General features: G+C 36.1%; 1 protein-coding gene across 8 annotated transcripts in view; it reads left to right on the top strand.

The window, feature by feature from the left end:
• The window catches only part of cobl (cordon-bleu WH2 repeat protein), a 95,082-nt gene that overhangs the window by 43,520 nt on the left and 32,035 nt on the right, over positions 1-19,527 (top strand). For all 8 annotated transcript variants that reach the window (XM_058745900.1, XM_058745906.1, XM_058745905.1 and 5 more), the window contains one exon: positions 8,708-8,878. In XM_058745900.1, the coding sequence (XP_058601883.1) occupies positions 8,708-8,878 (171 nt within the window). The remainder of the gene's footprint in view (positions 1-8,707; positions 8,879-19,527) is intronic.

Below are 19,527 nucleotides of genomic sequence, written 5' to 3'. Positions count from 1 at the left end.
AACATCCGCTATGTCCTTTCCACACCTCTGTGTGTTATGTAAATGCATATCCATACTTCTCAGTTTTTGTTTGTAAGGTGAAGTTTGTAATTTGTGTGAGATTAGTGGCCACAAATTTAAGTTGCAAAAATAATGTTTGGTTTCCAACAGATTTCCCAGACATTTTTACCACCCCTTCCTGTCTAAAATTGTTTGACTAAACAGGTAGTCACACCTCAAATGTCATGCCAAACAAACACTGTGTTAACCTCTGTTAGGAGTTGATGAATGGCTTACTTGTAGCTGTCTCTGCCACGGTTGGCCGAAATTCAGAATTTAAAGTCGCAATAGCCGGGTTTCCATCCTAAGTTGCGAATTTAACTTATGCGCAAAATTGGAATATCGCATAAAACATTTGCAAATAAGCACCGTTTCCATCCAACGAGTTAGAGAGAACAAAATCATCATTTCCTGATAAACTGGCACTAAATATCACTAAGAAAAGTAGGAGAAGCCACTGATTATAATAATTCTCAAATATAATAAATTACTTGCACTTTGCAGATGAAACACAATAAATGCGGTCTTGCTTTCGGAGGCGAATGTCAGCTGTTTGGGAACGCAGTCGTGGCATACCGTTCTAGGAGCAGTGTTGAATGTAACGCGTTACTAAGTACTGTAATTAAATTACTTATCCACTGAAAAAGTAAAGTAAGGGATTACTGCTCATTTTTAGGTAATTTACTTACAGTTACTTATAAAGAACTTGCGTTACATACAGTAAATAATTGCAACAGTTCTAAAATCAATATCGAATTTGAAATCTAAATTTATCATGTAAAGATTAAATTGAATGCAGCGTCTTTAACCCTCTGCGCGCCAGCGCATTCACTTTCAGTTTTTCCTGATTCACAGAGAAACCTTAAATACTCAGATACAGATAAGACTAAAATCAATCAAATCTAAAAAGGGCCTACTTTTATTTGTGTACACTGACAATGACAACAAAACATTGTGCTTTTGCAAAATAAACAAAACAAACAGGGTGCTCTTTCTGCCGTCTAGGTCTCCGTGAGCAACTTTCTACACATCACAAACTCAGCGAATATTTGACACAGCGACATGAGAAATATGTCTATAGAAAGCTTGTGTGTCTACTTTTAAATGAACAAATTCAAATCGAAAACGATTATTTGATTATATAATCCATATGAAACTAAAGTGAGGTAGGCTACAGACTTTCCTGTATATGAAGCTTGAAGTGTCTACTTTTAAATGAAAGAATTCAAATCTAAAACGAATATTATCTGATTATGTAATCCGTATGAAACTAAAGCTAGGTACAGTCTTTCCCGTATCTAAAAGCTTGAAGTGTCTACTTTTAAATGAACGAATTCAAATCGAAAACAAATATTCTCTGATTATGTAATCCTTATGAAACTAAGTTGCAAGGTTCAGTCTTTCCCGTATCTGAGCTCATTATATGCAGTCACCTGTGTGCAAACACCCTTATCTAGATACAAAAAAAAAAAAGATAAAAAAAAATAATAATAATTCATCGTTTTTGAAAGAAGTCCTGCTCTGAGGAATTAACCTCAGAAGAACAGTGAGATCTGACACTGCTTTATTCAGCAGAGAAGATCATTTATGTAATTTATTCTTACCTTACCTACATTAGTTAACGTGTTATTTTTACATAAACCTGTACGGATTTTACTAGTTGGGCTTTTCCTGAACATCTTGCCAAACTGAAATGTATTGTTTAACTTTTCTTAAGCTTTTTTGTCATTCATATATTTTGTTATTCAGAGTATTTCTATTTGTTAACCAAAGAAGGTTAAATTTTTTATAAAAATGTTTAAGTATTACAGTTGTTTTAAAGCTAAAAGGCTAAACTATTCTATGTTCGACTCAAATTGAAAGAATACTGTAAAGAGTTTAAGTTCTATTAAGGTTTATAGGGATTTTAAGATGTAGCCTAATTAGCGATTTGAATAGTTAAGTTACTTATTGAGAAACTAAGTTACTTTTCAGATAGAGTAATTAGTAAAGTAATTTAAATACAATATTGATGATGTAATTAGTAACTAAGTTACTTTTCAGGTAGAGTAATTAGTAAAGTAATTTAAATACAATATTGATGATGTAATTTTGAAAGTAACTTACCCAACACTGTCTGGGAGGCAATTATACAGAAATACTTTGACGACAGACTTTGCTCGGGCACTTCAGAATGACCATAACAACATTTCAGATGCTGTGCAACAAAATCAGTCCGCTGGTTAGTCAGGTTATGCCATCCCATAGCGCAGAGTCACATGACGTTTTTGAACGCTCATGCGGGATTTATTCGCTAAATGCATTTCCATCTCCCATTTGTCACATTACATTGCTGCAGGGAGAACGCAGGAGGTGTTTAACAGTCTTTAATCAAGGAAAGACTGGGAATAATCACAACAGGATCTTGAGCAAACACACTTAGAAACAAGTAACACAAAACCAAACTGAACAGACTGGGGCTTATAAATGCAGGATAATGAGGGACAGACAGGTGCGGGGAATCAACTAATAATCAAACTACAAGGACAGGAAGGTGACCAAATAAGGCAAAACAGGAACCGAAACACATGACAAAATGGGTCCAATCCTGACACCATTATTCGCATTAAGCCTTTTTCACATGTAAAAAACCACCTCAAGCTAGCTTAAATTTTTTTTGGCGAATTAAGCGTAATAATTTGGCGTTTCCATCACTAGTTTCTAATGCGATACTTCAAAATGCGCATAAAAAGAGGGTGATGGAAACATAGCTAATGAAACGGAAGTAGCAACAGATCTTTTGTTCAGTATTGTGTAGTACTTATTGTGATTAGTGTAATGGATTATTGAAGAGAAGAAAAAAAAACATGGGACAGGGACATGGTTCCATCCATCGATTGTTGATTGGATTTTAAAATGTTAGCGTTGGGTTCACAAATACTGTAGATGCAGATGAATGCAAGCTTGCATGATTGGAAAAGTGTGGCATACGTCACTAGAGAGAAGTATATTATTTCCCGAGAAGATCAAGTTTTGACATTATGATTTAAAATTAATAAAAAAAAAAAAAAAGGATTCCTTGGCTTAAGACGATTTAATTGCAGTATATGACGTTATTTTCCGACATTTAGAATTTTCTTTTTCGAACTCCTCCTAGGCCGTTGTTCTGATTTTCACAAACCAGATCATCTTCAGACCATTCTGACAAAAAGTTATGGAATTCAAGTCGATTAGTCAAACCGTTCTAGAATAATGCTTGAATTTGACGAAGAGCATGCAAAAATGGATGTAAGGCTATATCTCAGCAATGATTTAGCGTATTGAGACCAAACTTGGTGTGTGTTACAGCACCACCTAGTGGTTAGGAGATATGAAAACAAAATTCTAACATTCTTTTCTATTCTAACATGACAATTTCTCTGTGTATAAGGCAAGGTTCAAAAAGAAATAATTGATTTAGTCAGTGTGGAAGAACTTGACTGGTCTGCAGAAAGCCAAGTCCTAATCCAAGCTGAACACCTCTGGTGTGACTTTAAATGCAGATCTTGAGCCAAAAACTCTTTACCAAACACCAATGACTTATACATACACTATATGGACAAACGTATTGGGACACCCCCTTCTTTAGAACAGAAAAAGGCACTTCCAAAACTGTGGCAACAAAGATGGAAACATAATTCATGTATTTAAAAATTGTATTTCCATCTCTGTTGCAACAGTTTGGGAAGTGTCTAAAATGACTGTACCCATATGTACAAGTCATTGGTGTTTGGTAAAGAGTTTTTGGCTCAAGATCTGCATTTAAAGTCACACCAGAGGTGTTCAGTTTGGATTAGAACTTGGCTTTCTGTAGACCAGTCAAGTTCTTCCACACTGACTAAATCATTCATTTCTTTTTGAACCTTGCCTTATACACAGAGGCATTGTTATGTTAGAATAGAAAAGGGTCCTGTCCAAACTTGCTTTAAAATTAGAAGCACACAATTCCCTAGAATATCATTATATGCTTAAACAGTAAGATTTGTATTCGTGGAAATTACTAAAGTAGTCAAACCTGTTCATTAGAAGGGGGTGATCCAATACTTTTGGCAATATAGTGTATATTCTTTGGGTTATGCCGAGAACATACATGCCCATTTTGCCATAGTCAGCCAAATTGCAAATTGCCCTTAATAGCTGCTTGCAGCTATATTTAATTTTGAATTTATTTCCTGATTACCTTAACTGATCACACATATTTCTCTAAATATCAGAAGTTCTGTTGTCTGCAATGTTTTTAGATAAGTTTTTTTTAAACAAACAAACAAAAATAATAATGTCAAAATTGTATAATTCAATAGGAGCTAAATTTGATAATGTAATAGGAGCTACAACCAAAAAAGTGCACTAATGGTAAAATGTGTATGTGACAATTTCATAGTGCATTAAAAACTATGTTTGCAACAGGGTTATGACTTTCTTTGAAATTCAATCCATTTTACTTATACTTCAATAGATGGAAATTCAAATTGCAGTTCTGCATTCTGTTAACTACCTCAATTCAATTAATCTGGAAATTAAATTGATTCTGAGTTCAGCAAGTCAAGTCAAGTGACCTTTATTTATATAGCACTTCATACGATACAGATTGTGTCAAAGCAGATTTACAGTATTAAACAGCAAAATAGTGTCGATAATATCTAGTTATGTCATCTTCCAGCTCAGTTCAGTTCATATAGTATCTGTGCAATCAAGTCGACAATATTGCCTGAGATTAAGCACACAGCTTTTGTCACGCAATGTAATGAAATAGGAGAATATATTTCAACATCTAACAAAATTACACTTTTTATGTCAGGTGTATATACGTATTTGCTTCCAGAAATTCCTCATTTGTGTAAAACTTAATTTTTTGTTGACAAAACAATACAGTATTAGCAAATCTTGAATCTTGCTAATGAAAGCTGCATAAAACACAGAGAACATGGAAGATAACTGGATTATTTGTGTAAATGCATCTAGTTCTAATGTCTCTATTCTTTCATTTTCTTTCTCTTCACTTTCCCTCACTCAGTTCCACTTCTCAATAATTACACAAAGTCTAACTACACATTGTGCTAACTCTTGTAGACATTTTTAAATTTGCCACAAGAGAATAATTTCTTTAAGACATCCATAAGTTCTTACATTTGCATAGAAGCAGAATCAGAAGATAGTGTTTGTCTTAAGTCCCTCCCTGTTAACTGTCTGCTCAAGGCAGCTGTTTTATGGTGTGTAAATGTGGGGTCATGGCCGGGGTAAAGCCCTCAGAACTCAGCCACTCTCCAGGAGCAGGTCGTGACATTTCCAGCCCAAATGTTATTGATTTGCTGTCCTCTGTTAAACCTGCTGCCCTTTAAATGGCATTGTCTTGGAGCTCTGAACTAACAGTCACTTTCTGCCTTACCTTCTTCCCCTAAGAAGCTGTAGTCAGGATCTACTGCTTCTTACACTGTAGGATTACTGTTACACACACATAGGATTTTAAGAGTATAATATACTATATATGGGTCAATGACGTGATGCCTAAATTTTCTGTCCGATTGCATTTTTTTTTTCAATTAAAAATTGGTTTAAATGCATTAAATAAATGCCATATATAAGAAGTACCTCTCCCACATATGTACCACCTTTAATGTTTCAAAAAACATTAGTTAATTGTAATTTTTCTGTTATTCAAAGTGTCAAAACATCATGTGGTGCGACTGTCCGGCCATAACTTTTGTTTTGGAAACATCTTTGAAATTACCCTAAATTTATTCAGATTAATTTTCTGCACATTTGGCATGTTTTCCAAAGTGTTTTGTAATCCTGTATAAAATTGCAAAGCATTTGTATTTATATTTCCATCATAATATTCAAACAAACTTTGTCCGATAATCTCCGTTTTATGAAATATCATGTGGAACTTTTATGAAACTACCATTTTGGTACTTTTATGTTGAAATCCATTCAAAGATAAGACTTTGCATCATATAACAATTTGCCAAGGACCCATAAAAGCATTAAGCTGGTTTGTAACTCTCTTTCAAATTTTGAAAAAAATAACCTTTTTAATGGCTGGTATGTAGTTACCACATTTGGATATCATGTGGTATGACCTCCAAAAAGCAATGAATAGTTATTGTTAACTATTAATAGTTAGTGAAAGTTATTTCTGCAAACATTTATTTTTATTATAAATATTATAGTGACCTTTCATGGAAAGCTTGTCACGGTGCACACAGCAGGGAGGAACGAGGAACACGGAGACGAGGAGTAACTTCAAAATAATAGTCTTTAATGGTGACATCAGGACAGGGCAAGACAAGGCAAGGTTCACACAGACAGGAACACCGGGGAATAACGAGTAGACCAGACCAACTACTAACTAAACAGGCAGGAACTAAATACACATGACAATCACTGATAATTAGACGAAACACGGCTGGACAAGACCAATAATCACACTTAACAAGGAAAGGAACAAGACCAAATATGGACACAAGAGGCGGGAACACATGACACACACGACAGAGGACTGACAAAGCTAGCTTGTTTTGTTTAGGTGGCTAATTATGTGCTTGTAAATTTTGACTGAATTTGAAAATATCATGTGGTGTGACCACTGCAGAGTGTTTTCCATTATAGATATATGTCCCAGAATCACAGTTTTTGTGCTTTTATATTCAATTAATGGTTTATATACACAAAATACTTTATTTTAATATAATTTGGAATAGATTTTTATGTAGTTTGGGTCATTTCAAGCGGTTTATGTGTAATCTTTGTACAATATGAGAAAAAATGCAAAAAATTGGAATTTAGAGCATCTAATTTCAGTTTGGTAATTATGCATTTATTAGTAATTTATTATATATTTATTAATAACTAGTTTAATCTATTTTACCAGATTCCACTGCCAAGCAAAGTAAAATAAACGCTCACCATAGGCAGCATGTTAATTCTGACCCTGCAGTCAAGCACAAACTCCAAATGTAATTTTGTGCTGTAAGAAAGATGTTTATGATTTCATCTCAGAACCTGAGCCAGCAACTCTAAATTGACCCTTAGCAAAGACCCACCCTTAGTTACTGGTGCTATGTCAGACAAACCATGGCACTTTTATGCCACACATCATTTTCTCATGCAGTGAAAAATACATCACGAAGCTAAGAAGACACCGACAACACGCCAACATACAAGACACAGCAGGTTACTTTCGGTATTAAACAAAGTCTCAGAGTTCAAATTTAGTCATTTTTTTAAAGAAATTCAAACAACAAATACTGTTTTGTGGCTCTTTAATGTGTCGTGACAGATCGCTGTAGCACCTCAGTTCAAGCAGCATTTGACCGATCATCTCTTACTAGTTATAGCACAAAATAAACATGAATGAACATCAGAAGGTATCTTGTTTCAACTTTGAAAAGATGTCAATAAACACTATTTTTCAAGTTCAAGTCCACCAACGTTAATCTACTCTCCTGCCTGGTTTGTTTGTTGGACAAAAATGGCAGATTTGGCATTATGATTGCTCAGATTGCCTGTTAATCAAACTCCCGGCGAAGGGTCGATTGAGCAGCCAAGGTTGGGCAAAGTTTAGAAATAACTGGTTTAAAAAAAATTACTGCAGTTAATGCCATATGCTGAACTTTTCACACGTTTATTTAAATAGATTTTTAATGATGTAAGGTCTTTGTGTCATTTGGAGCGACCACTCATCATGTGATGTGACCAATAATAGCAATAACTGTATTAAATTAAAAATAAATTATCTAATTTCTGTGGCTGAAATATGAATCACTGCTATAGTATGCTTAAGTGAATGGTATTTTAAAAATATTTTTCTGTTTCTCAGAAAAAATAAGTCTGCTAACTACAATTAAGAAGGCAACTCTGAAATTATAGAACAAACATATGAGATCATTATGTACAAAAATTCAAAAGAAATGCAAATACTTTGTTTCTAAACACTTCAATTACTGAGAACATCTAAAAAAAAAAAAAAATGTTAAGCAAGTTAAGGAAATTAATTAATTTTAATATAAATCATGGTCGCACCACATTACATTTTTTAAGGCTACGGCTGATTGATTGAAATCACTTAATTAAAATTTTTAATATGAATTTATGTGTACACAACCTTCTTAATGTTTGAACAACTACAAAAGATGTTATTATTTTTTGTATTTTAAAATTTGCCTGTCGAAAATCCTTATACGTCAATGACCCATATATGTACTGTATATACATTTTTAAAGATATTTATAAAGTTATTTTACATTACAAAGTGAATGGAGAATAGCAAATACTGTAAAGGGCGCAATTTCCTAAGAAAGGCTCATAAACATTATATTCTTTTGAAATGAAAAGTAATAGCTTCAATTATGTTATATTCTGTTCTATTCTATTCTATTTAACAGTTGTGAGCTGTCTAAAATTGAATGTGTTTACAACAATATCTCAATTCTCTGTACAATTCAAAATTCACCTTCTATATTTGTAAACCTTGACATTTGCACTGAGCTGGTCTCTACTTTCTCTACTTCATACTTATAGAAATTGCTATTTGCACTTCTGCTTAATAAATGTGTGTGTAAAAACACTCGTTCACATATGCCTTTTGAGCTTGTTCTTAAATGTGTTTTTGTATATCTACTAAAGTGTCTCTCTTTGTTTTTTTGCTCAGGGTATGTCAGTGGTGGCAAGCGGTCCATGTGTGGAGACCCGTCCCAGCACTCTGGGTCAGTCTCAGTCTGTGATGAACATCTCCAAGATGTCCCCAAAAGTGGAATTAAAGAAACGCAGAGCTCCAGCACCCCCAACAGCTCCTACACAAACTTTACCACTGACATCACAGGTTTGAGCATTCACACACATGCCATTATGATCATTGGCTAATATTCATACATTCTGACTAATATTTCATTGGAATAACTCATTTTAAGCCACTGATTGCATAAAAGCTCTTGTGCATTGTACAAACCTATGAATGTATTATTTGCTCTGTTGTAGCTTACAGGGAAGTAGAACTTGGCATACAGAAACAAATACACACTTTAATTGATTGCTATGAATGCAATGCCACATTGAATTTGAACCCCATTAACCAAGCCAACCAGCACCAAGATCACAACATTACAAACTTTGATTTGAAGGGAAAAAATAAAAATTTAAAAACTGGACAAAATGTGTACTTAATGTAATTTTAATTAAATGAATCACATCAACAATGAGTACAACAACGGTGAGTAGATCTGGAAGAGGTGCAACATTGAAAGTTTGGGAACCCATGACATAATCAAATTAAAAAATGTGTTCTGACCTGTAGTTATTAAGTACAAGTAAGCAAAATATTCAGATGTGTATAAATAAGTAGTTTGAGAGTGTAGGGAGACCAACTCTGTAGAAGAGCTCACTTCACATTCATTAAAACTTAGATGTAAAAAAATCAATGGGATGTTGTGTTATTTTCTAAAACCTGGCCGGTTTTCATACAAAGGCAAATTTCTAAGACATAAACATCCTGAAATTACAGCTCCCAAAAGTTATTTACAAAACAGTGCAACATTTCCACCAGACAGGTCTTTATCAGGCACAATCTGACTGATGAAGTCATGACTGGTTGAAACATTACACTTTTTTGTAAATAAACTTTTCAGAGCTGTAATTTCAGTTTTAGTGTCTTCTTTCTTTGTTTTGTTGTCCTAAACCTGAGCCCATTTTGGGTTTTGGATGTGCACAGGCATTTTATATGTTCATGATCATAAGCATGCTTCCAATATGACTATGATTCCCATTCAGGAACTCAAGCTGCGTCGAAACGCTTTGGGAACGCCTCTGCGTGACTATGTTCTGAAGCACGTGTGAAATCAGTCCAATAGAGCAGCGAGACGTCACGAGCGTGGTGACATGAGCAACCAAGAAGCATAAAAGCGCATGTTAGCTTTTGCTCTTCAGCGAACGCATTTGGTGTGTGTGTGTTTGCAAAGGCAGCATTACTCTGTTAGAAAGTGGCTGCACTGGTAGCCAGGGAGCGGCATCTGTTGTTGAATCTGTCCTAAATGCAAGACACGGACAGATTTTTACTGCTGGATGCCCCACTCTTGCCCTCTGGCCTAATTTCAGCGTTTCCTCCCTCGTCGTTCCCAGGTCCAAGGGGCTGCTGAGCAGGAGCAAGCCCAGCCATCTAGCTCCTCATACCGCAAGACCCAGAAACAAAGCGTCACAACCTGTACCCCTGTATATATTAATATGTTGTGTATTCTAGGTTAAAACAATTTGAAGACCCAGAAAACTGTAAGTGTGGCAGTTTGGGGTTTGATTACACGAGTGCAGTCAGCTAAGGTCTGGCTAAGGCCTGGCTCCTTTTGTACTATAGGTCTCTCATAGGGTTTAAGCTCAGGGTTTGACCTGCTCAAACCTTTCTTGACATATTGCAGTGATACAACAGTAAACTAAGGGTGCTTTTTGATTGCCAGATAATCATTTCTTCTATAGTCTCATTTGTCATTATTTACCATTAGAATTGAATTAGATGTGTTGGAAAGATAGTTTTGATTTTATTTATTTATTTATTTGAGTCTATAGGAGCCTGATGCAAAGATGATTGTTCACCATGTGTACTCCTTCTGTACACTTGAGATAAGGATTTTACAATGGGCTTCTTTTAAGAGGCTAGAGAGGTCGTCTCACCCTTATCCTCTTGTGACATCATCAGAGCCCTTTGTTAGCTCAGCTCATGAAAATACTCACACCATGACGCATAGTCCTTGAAGTACTTCTCTGGCGAGATATCGGTCTGCAAACCCATGGCTACTGATTAGTATCTCTTAAAGTTCTAGCTCATCCAGATATTACAGTTCTTAGCTCACCCCTTTGCCATTCTAAACCCATATGACTTTTGATTTTTGCTGGTCAGTGCAATCACAATAAATGAAGACTGACCCATTCAAGCTTCAAAAAGAACACAAAAGCACCATAAAGGGTTACAAGTGGTACAAATGACTTTTGCACTTTATTCCAAGTCTTCTGAAGCCATGCAAAAACTTTGTTTCTCCAGTAGCAGTGACTGTCAAATTAAGAGCCCCCTGGAAGGGAAGATCATATCAATAAGATGGTAGGGTGGTGTCTGTATATTGCAGGATGTTACTATGTGCAGGGGTGCAAACTTGTCACTTTTAAATAGGTCATTCACGTGAATCGAGTAGATCTGTAAAAAAAAAAAACATTAATTGTGGGTGGGGGGGGGATAAGCTGATGGCAAGCAACTTATTTTTGAAGTAATTGGGCTATGTTGGTGGTTAGATTAGCCTGTTTGTAGCTAGCTAAATTAAGTTCACTGTAGAGCAGGACGGAATGCATTTGTATCTGCTGTAAATTGTGTTCCAGTATAAATGGTGATTACCGCGTGAGGCTGCTGTTTTTTTTTTTGTTTTTTTTGCATGAGGCTGCTGTTGCAATAGCTATGAAGATTGTAAGTTACGTTATTGCTACATTGGTTTGTCACCTTTTTCACCCCTGACGAGTTTGCACCCCTGTATGTGGTTGTTAAGGTGTTCGGTATGATTTTAGCACATCTCTGTGGGATTGTTAGAGTACTCTGGTTGGATGCTTAATAGACAAGTCAAAAAGGTCTTTTCAGGGCAAGTCTGTCAGCCATAATGTCAACACCTCCGGACAGTTGTTTTGGTCTTGCAAAACCAACTCCTCTCTACTTGATTGGGGAACTACTAATATCTCAAAAACTGTTTGCCATACTCTCATTTCAATAATATATCTCAAATCAGCAGTAAAATCGGACATTAACTGTCTCACAAATGTTGTTTTTGTTTTTTGATCAAATAACATTAAAAACATATTTTAGGTTGGTCCATTCAGACTTTGACTTAGACGCTCTGCAGCATCTTTCAAAGAAAAAAAAAATCAGCATATATCAAATAATAATAATAAATCCAAAATGTAATATATATGTAAACCTGCAGCTTTAAAGTTTATGTTCTTTAATTCAGCTAAGAGGTTACATCTCATTGTATCAATTAGCCATTTATTGGTCACACATCTTCATACAAATTTGCAAGTCAGAGTTCACCAAACTTGAAATTTAAAATTAGTCTCATCATTAGTCTTAGTCTAGTTTTTTTAGTACTTAATACAGTACATTTAAATAAAAAGGCCTATTCACTTTTAGACAATACTTGGCTATATTATGTACTTTCATTATAGCACACATCGTGTAGTTGACACAAAATGATACAAATTATAACTGTAATAGTGTGTATTAAAGATGATGGCAGTTAAGTTAATAAAGATTATTTTATCTTTGAGACGGTGAGGAAATGTTCGACGTGTGACAACTGGGGGGGGTTGTTCCCTCTTTTCCTCGCTTGCCTCACTTTCCTTCACTTAAAAATAGTTTAAAAGCACTTTACTTTTACTTTCCAATTAGCGACAATTTGGCGTCAATTGCTTGAATGCAGTTCAAGCAACAACAAAATACAATGTCAAACTCACTTTAGCCTATATATAAAACATAGAACATTTATTAACAAAACGAATAAAAATACACCATGCTATAGGCTATGCCTAATATAAAATAACAAATAACTTACATAAAGTTTAAATAGGTATACAAAACACAGTGTTTACTTATGGAAATAAGTAAACACTGTGGAACCAACTAAATAAGAAACGTAGAAGATTTATTAGCAAAACAAATAAGAAAGCTTGGAGGCACGGCATACACCTTGATGTCAAATAAAATAAATTACACAAAGTTATGGGTGGGCGATATGGAAAAAATATCTTATCACAATTTTTTTTTTTTTTTTGAAATATCATGATTCACGATTTTATCACGATTCTTTGTCATGTTGGTTTTACTATTTTGCAAGTTGTCTGAGCATTACAGCCAAACTAATTTCCCTATTATAAAGACAAAGCCTTTCAAGGTAACAAAAAAAGAATGGCAGATATTTAGGCCAAAGTGGGTGAAGATAAAAAATCTTTGATATTATTTTATCTTTCTTATTAAAAAATAAGAACAAAGATACACATTACAAATACACATAAAATACAAATAAAACAAACAGTGCTTTATTTTCAGATACAATAGGTGTATTTAGTGTGAATGAACAAATATAAAAATAAAACACTATATAGACTGATTCCTAAAGCAACTGTAGTAAAGTTTTTCAGTCAAGAGTAGTGAGTGATTTTTCTCTTTGCGTTTTGTTGTTTTATTAACATTAAAGGAGTAGTTCACCCAAAAATAAAAATTCTGTCATCTGTCTGTCAATTCTGTCATAATGTTTTATTTTTATGCCATCATTTACTCAAAAGTTGTTTTAAACCTGAGTGAGTTTCTATCTTCTGCTGAACATAAAAGCTATTTTGAAGAACGTGGAAAACCAAACAGTAGGTCCACAGTGACTTACATAGGATTTTTTTCCTACTATCAAATTCAGTGTGGACCAGCAACTGTTTGGTTACCCACAGAAATTAATACAGGTTTGGGACAACATGTGAGTGAGTAAATAATGACAAAAATTTAATTTTAGGGTGAAATATCCCTTTATTGACGGTAGGCTACATGTTTAATCCTGTCCCTTTAAGACCTGCACACATCTAATATACAGGCACGCATCCGTTTCTCTCTCATCTGTTTACTTTCATTTTAGACATAACCAACTGATATGTAAACCTTGTGTGTTTTGACAGTATTAGCGCAAAAGATAATTTAGTTCAGTAATCAGACACTGTTTGAAAGGCATTTAGTGCGCACTTCTGGTGTATGTGCTCAGAAAAAGCGGACATCAGACCAGCGCGCAAATTAAACATTTAACTGGCAAGGCTTGTATGCAAATAATGTACTTTTGCGATTGCCAATAAGTGCAGTGTCCTGTCAGAGTAACTCTACCGCTGTATGTCGTGTTGTACAGTATATAGAGACGGAGGCGCCAGAACTGTAATTGATAGAATGGGCGCTGTAGCACAATACTATGATATTTCTTAAAAAGCAGATCGTGGAGAGATTGTTATCATCCAAGATCAAAAATCGTCATATCGAATACCCCTACACAAAGTTTAAATAAAGTAAAACTAAAAATCTTCCGCCTTCGTCTTGTCAGTCAGCTCGACTCACTCTCCTCACTTGATAAATGAAATCTGATCTGTGATGTGACTGTCATTCGGCACGCTGCATTGAACAGCCACATTCAGTTTTTAATTGTAGTTTCTGTTCTCTAACTGAACGAAATTATTTTTATTACTATGAAAAATCAAAACGACGGTGGGGAGTGGTGCTGCGGTGGGCAAGTGACGTAACCAGTGTTGCGGCTTAACAACGGTATCACAGTCAACACCGTCTATCGTGGCAAGCCTAATGGCAGTCATTGATCATCGATACCTTCTGGCTATTTGCACAACCTTTGGCCTCTTTTGCAAATACTACTGTATGTAACAGTTACACACTGGAAAAAACTAGAAAGGCCACAAAGTGGTTTCTTTCTCCCACATCCCTCCTCCTTCCCAAACAGATCTGACTCTGTGCCCCTGTAATGTTGAGTGACATGCTGGTCTCTTAGATGTGTTTTCTGGGCTTTTCTCAGCGGTGGCTGGATTTATGACTGATTAGGCAACACTGTGAAGTTCTAAATGTGACCTGGAATGGGACGATAAAAATAAAATGGTCACAACAAAGAAGCGTGGTACTGACGCAAGACCACACTGTTTACTGCACAACTCTCTTGCCCCATGTTCATAAGGAGGGAGACATTGTGTTTTGTGTAAATGACCTCCTTTGTCAAAGCAAATCTCTTAATGGATGTTTGCTTATGTTTATTTTGAGGATTTAGTGTGTGTTTAGTAGGGATTTGTACCGAGAACCGGTATTTTTTTTGAACCGGTACGTAATTGGGTCAATACCGGACTACCGATAAGCTTCAGGACAAACGATACTGTTATCGATACTTGCGTTGTTTTATCTCCGTATACTTCAATGTTAATGACGAATTAGAAGCTACAGCTTGTCATTTTCCTTCACTGAATGATGTGGCCGACATTTGCTCAATGTGCGTGTGATATCCATGCGCATGTGCGTTGTGTGTTTGCGTGCAATCAGTCATTGCGGCAAGAGTGACACGTTCGAAAGTGTGAGCTCACATTACAAAACTAAGCGACAGCAGTGTCAGATGCAATATATGCAGTAGTGTAATAGTGAACAAAGGAGGCAACACTATAATATGTGACCCTGGACCACAAAACCAGTCTTAAGAGTCAATTTTTCGAAATTGAGATTTATACATCATCTGGGTTGATGTTGTTGTTGCGGATAGGGTCTTTAAAACAGCTCTATTAATTTATACTGTTATCAGCACATGTTGAAGTAGATTCGTCTCTTGTCTGTGAGATAATATGCGCTGTTAATGCAGCGTTAGAAAACTCCGTCAGTTTTTTTTACTTTCACTTTCTGTATGACTGAAGTTAAGATGTTCACCGGCATAACTATTGCGCAAAGTTTGCACGTTGCTTGTGTGATATCCATTGGCTCACCTTCATGGTTTAAAAATACATGAATACATGAAAGAGGAATCAATTCGGTATGCCGCACTGTCTGAAACACGCACGCTTGTGCGCGCTCGGTGTGCGAGTACAGCGCAAGTAATCTAATTGAGTTCTGTTTCGCTTTCTTCTTGTGGTTTTAAATAGATTGAACGTGTAAATTGGCAAATTAATCTGCGAATCACATGCCGAACGGTGGGGTCTGGACCTGGTCCGTATATCACGGATCAACTGCGATCCGTTTAAGCCCTATGACATATCAGAGCAATCTTTTATTTACTAATTTAACCATCGTCAAATTGCTACTCTATATCAATCGCATACAACGAAAATAAAGAGTAATTAGAAAAATCATTTACGCACAATAAATAACAGAGCGTCATATCTATACACATTTTCCCCAGAACTTTCTCACGACCCGGTAGGAATTCTTCCACGGCCCGGTAGTGAGTCGCGACCCGGTGGTTGGGGACCTCTGCACTAAAAGACCGGTCAAACAGCACTGATTACTTAGTTATCGTCTGATTGCGCTAATACTGTCAAAAACACACAAGGTTTACATATAAACACAGTTATGTCTAAAGTGAAAGTAAACAGATGAGAGAGAAACGGATGCGTTCTCTTAAAGGGACAGAACTAAACATGCTGCCGATTGTCATTAAAGGGATAGTTCACCCAAAAATTTATATTCTGTCATTATTTACTTACTGTCATGTTGTACCAAACCTGTATTAATTTTTATTCTTGTGCTGAACACCAAAGATATTTTAAAGAATGTGGGTAACCAAACAATTGCTGGTTCCCACTGACTTTGATAGTAGGACAAAACTATGGATGTCACTGGAGACCAGCGACTGTTTGGTTTCCCACATTCTTCAAAATAACTTTTATGTTCAACAGAGGAAAGAAACTCACTCATCCCTAGTGTTTAGTGTAAGAATATTTATCTTGTCCTTTCTTATTTGCTTATAGTTTTTTCTATTTAAAATAATAAAAAAATAATTACAATATTTGTGTTGCTTTTCGTGAAAGAGCTGAGAGAAAATTATGAAAAGTTAAGTATTATAAAAATAATATGAACACCTTGATTTATACAAATGCTGACAATAGCTAGCTTAAAGGTGCAATAGGTGATCGTCTTCAGAAACATCTTTTGTTATGCTGGTTGAAAGTGTCTTCACATCCCGATAGCAATCATTAAGTTAAGTGGTCTAAATGTATTATTGTTCCGAGCATTTTGATTTACTTTCCTACCTTCCTGTCAACATATGTATTTGCATACCTCTGCGCAACCTGTTCGCGCAGACAGGATATGTGACCCTGGACCACAAAACCAGTCTTAAGTGTCAATTTTTCAAAATTGAGATTTATACATCATCTGAAAGCTGAATAAATGAGCTTTCCATTGACGTATGGTTTGTTAGTATAGGACACTATTTGGATACAACTATTTGAAAATCTGGAATCTGAGGGTGCAAAAAAATCTAAATATTGAGAAAATTGCCTTTAAATTTGTCCAAATGAAGTTCTTAGCAATGCATATTACTAATAAAAATTTACTTTTGATATATTTACAGTAGGAAATTTAGAAAATATCTTCATGGAACATGATCTTTACTTAATGTCCTAATGATTTTTGCCATAAAAGAAAAAACAATAGTTTTGACCCATGCAATGTATTTTAGGCTATTGCTACAAATATACCCCAGCGACTTAAGACTGGTTTCGTTGTCCAGGGTCACATATGTCATTAGCGCGTTCACGTACGCTATGCAGACAGAGCTAGAATGGCAGGCAAACCTCAACAACCTCATCTTCCTTCCTGGCATTGTAGTAAAAATGTTTTTAAAGTTTTCTCACCGGTTAATGACATATGGTGTATTGTAGTAACATTGTCTCTGGTCGTCTGGTCTGTGTGCGTATATGCCTTCAGTTGTCCTTGTTGTCCTACTGCACCTTTAATATCCAGAGTATTAGTTTTGGTGGTACTTGAGGGCTTGGAGGGAAGCCCCGCCCACACTCCTACAACTGAGGGTGAGCTACAACTGGTTTCTGGGAAATATGAAGAGGAACTGAAGGACATTTTTCAGATAGACCTTATTGACTGGTGGGGAGAAGTACAAACCTGTGCTCCTGAATCTCCTGCGTCTCCGCTGGTTCCGTCCAGCCCTGAACCTCCTGTGTTCCCTCCCAGCCTCCCTCTCCCGCCTCCTCTCAAGCCAGTCAGTTCCTCGCCTGCAACACCGCTGATGCCTGTCAGTCCCTCAGCTCACCCTCAGTCAGCGCCTGCCATGCGCTCTGTTCCGCCGCCTCGGGACTTCCAGTCTCCAGCTCCGCCCAGACATGCGTATCCCCTGTCTCCACTCCCAGCCTCCGAGCCTTGGACTACACCTCGGCCCTCCGACCCATCGGCTCCACCTCGGCTCCTAGCTCCCTCGTTTCCACCGTTGCCCGTCATCCCACCGTTATCGCCCGTTATCGCATACCTGCTGCCATTGCCAGACAAAAAAAACAGACGACAGCTGTGGTTAAACGCGATAAAATGAGCGCACTGTACAGAAACGATTGTCAAAAATGCACGCGTTTGCAGCGCACTCTTCTTGTCAGAAAAGGTTAAATAAAGTGTTGTCTTTTGTTGTTATGGATTATGGTTTGTGTTAGGCCTACGTGTTTAAAGATTTCTTATGCATCTCACTACTATGTCGTGTATGAAATGCCTGTGTACATGTGTGTAAAACAACAAACTGACGATTTATATGCTTAATCATCTGTAATATACATTGTCGTGATTGATAGTGGCTGTAATTTCTAAGAACTTGGTAAGAAAGAATAATCAAACACAGAAAGTTCAATTCACATTAGTTTCTGGAATTTTTATTTCTAGAAAATATTCACATTTTACTTTAAATGTACTGTATGTAAAGTATTGTAAAGGTACTGTAATGTCACCGTAAACTTAACTTACATCATTTACAGGATGTATATACTTTAAAATAACTATTTGGCCATTACATGATGCATAAATCTTCAAATAATATATCCACCACATTGAATGTTTAACTTACTTTTTGTATTTTGGCCCAGTTCACTCTCATGTAGCTGTAAAATAGTTGCCTGCTGAAATTGAAATATATATATATACATCTTCATGACTAGATAGACAGGTGAGTTTCTCTTTACTACTCGTTAGATTTCTGAGATTACAGAAGACAAACAGAGTGAGGTGCCACAGTTTGACCCTGGAAACTGTCTGGAAAATCACCTCATGTATATTTGCAATAATATTAGAATCAAGCCAAATGAAAGTAAATTTTCCTTGGTTTATAAGGTTGTGGGTTATCATGGTGCACTTAAAAAGCGAATCCATTTGCTAAGGTCACTTTTTTTGGCTATTCTATACAGTTCTTGATTCAATAATGATCTAAATGATATTTAGGTCTTAGAAATACATTTGTTGTTGTCTTTTAAATTACATCACTGCTTAATCTCATTGCTCAAAAACAGTGATAATAACAGGTTAGCTTGCTATCTTACCATATTGCTGCTATGTTTTTGATCAGGAATTGAGGAAGTGGAATACAGAATCTAGCACGACACATTGAATTTCAATGAGAGATAGTGTTGTTCTAGCTTAGTGGTTCCTCATCCTGGTCCTGGTTGCCCCCTGCTCTGCACACGTTGTATGTCTCCCTTATCTGGCACATTCAATTCAGTTCATGAAGATCTCTCCTAACAACCTGATGATGTGAATTTGGTGTGTTAAATAAGGGAGACATGCAAAATGTGCAGAGTGGGGGGCCCCAGGAGCAGGATTAAGAACCACTGTTCTAGCTAGTGAACCAGGAATCAGGATGATGCACTCCATAAAGACTTGAAGATAGTGAAGCTGCTCAACTAAGCATAGTTTTTCTGCTGCAGTTAGTTAAGTAGGGAAATTTTATTGGTTAA

The sequence above is a fragment of the Onychostoma macrolepis genome, chromosome 16 (genome assembly GCF_012432095.1).
Source record: "Onychostoma macrolepis isolate SWU-2019 chromosome 16, ASM1243209v1, whole genome shotgun sequence".
In the NCBI taxonomy this organism is placed as follows: Eukaryota; Metazoa; Chordata; class Actinopteri; order Cypriniformes; family Cyprinidae; genus Onychostoma; species Onychostoma macrolepis.
This window is presented reverse-complemented; position numbering and strand designations above follow the sequence as displayed.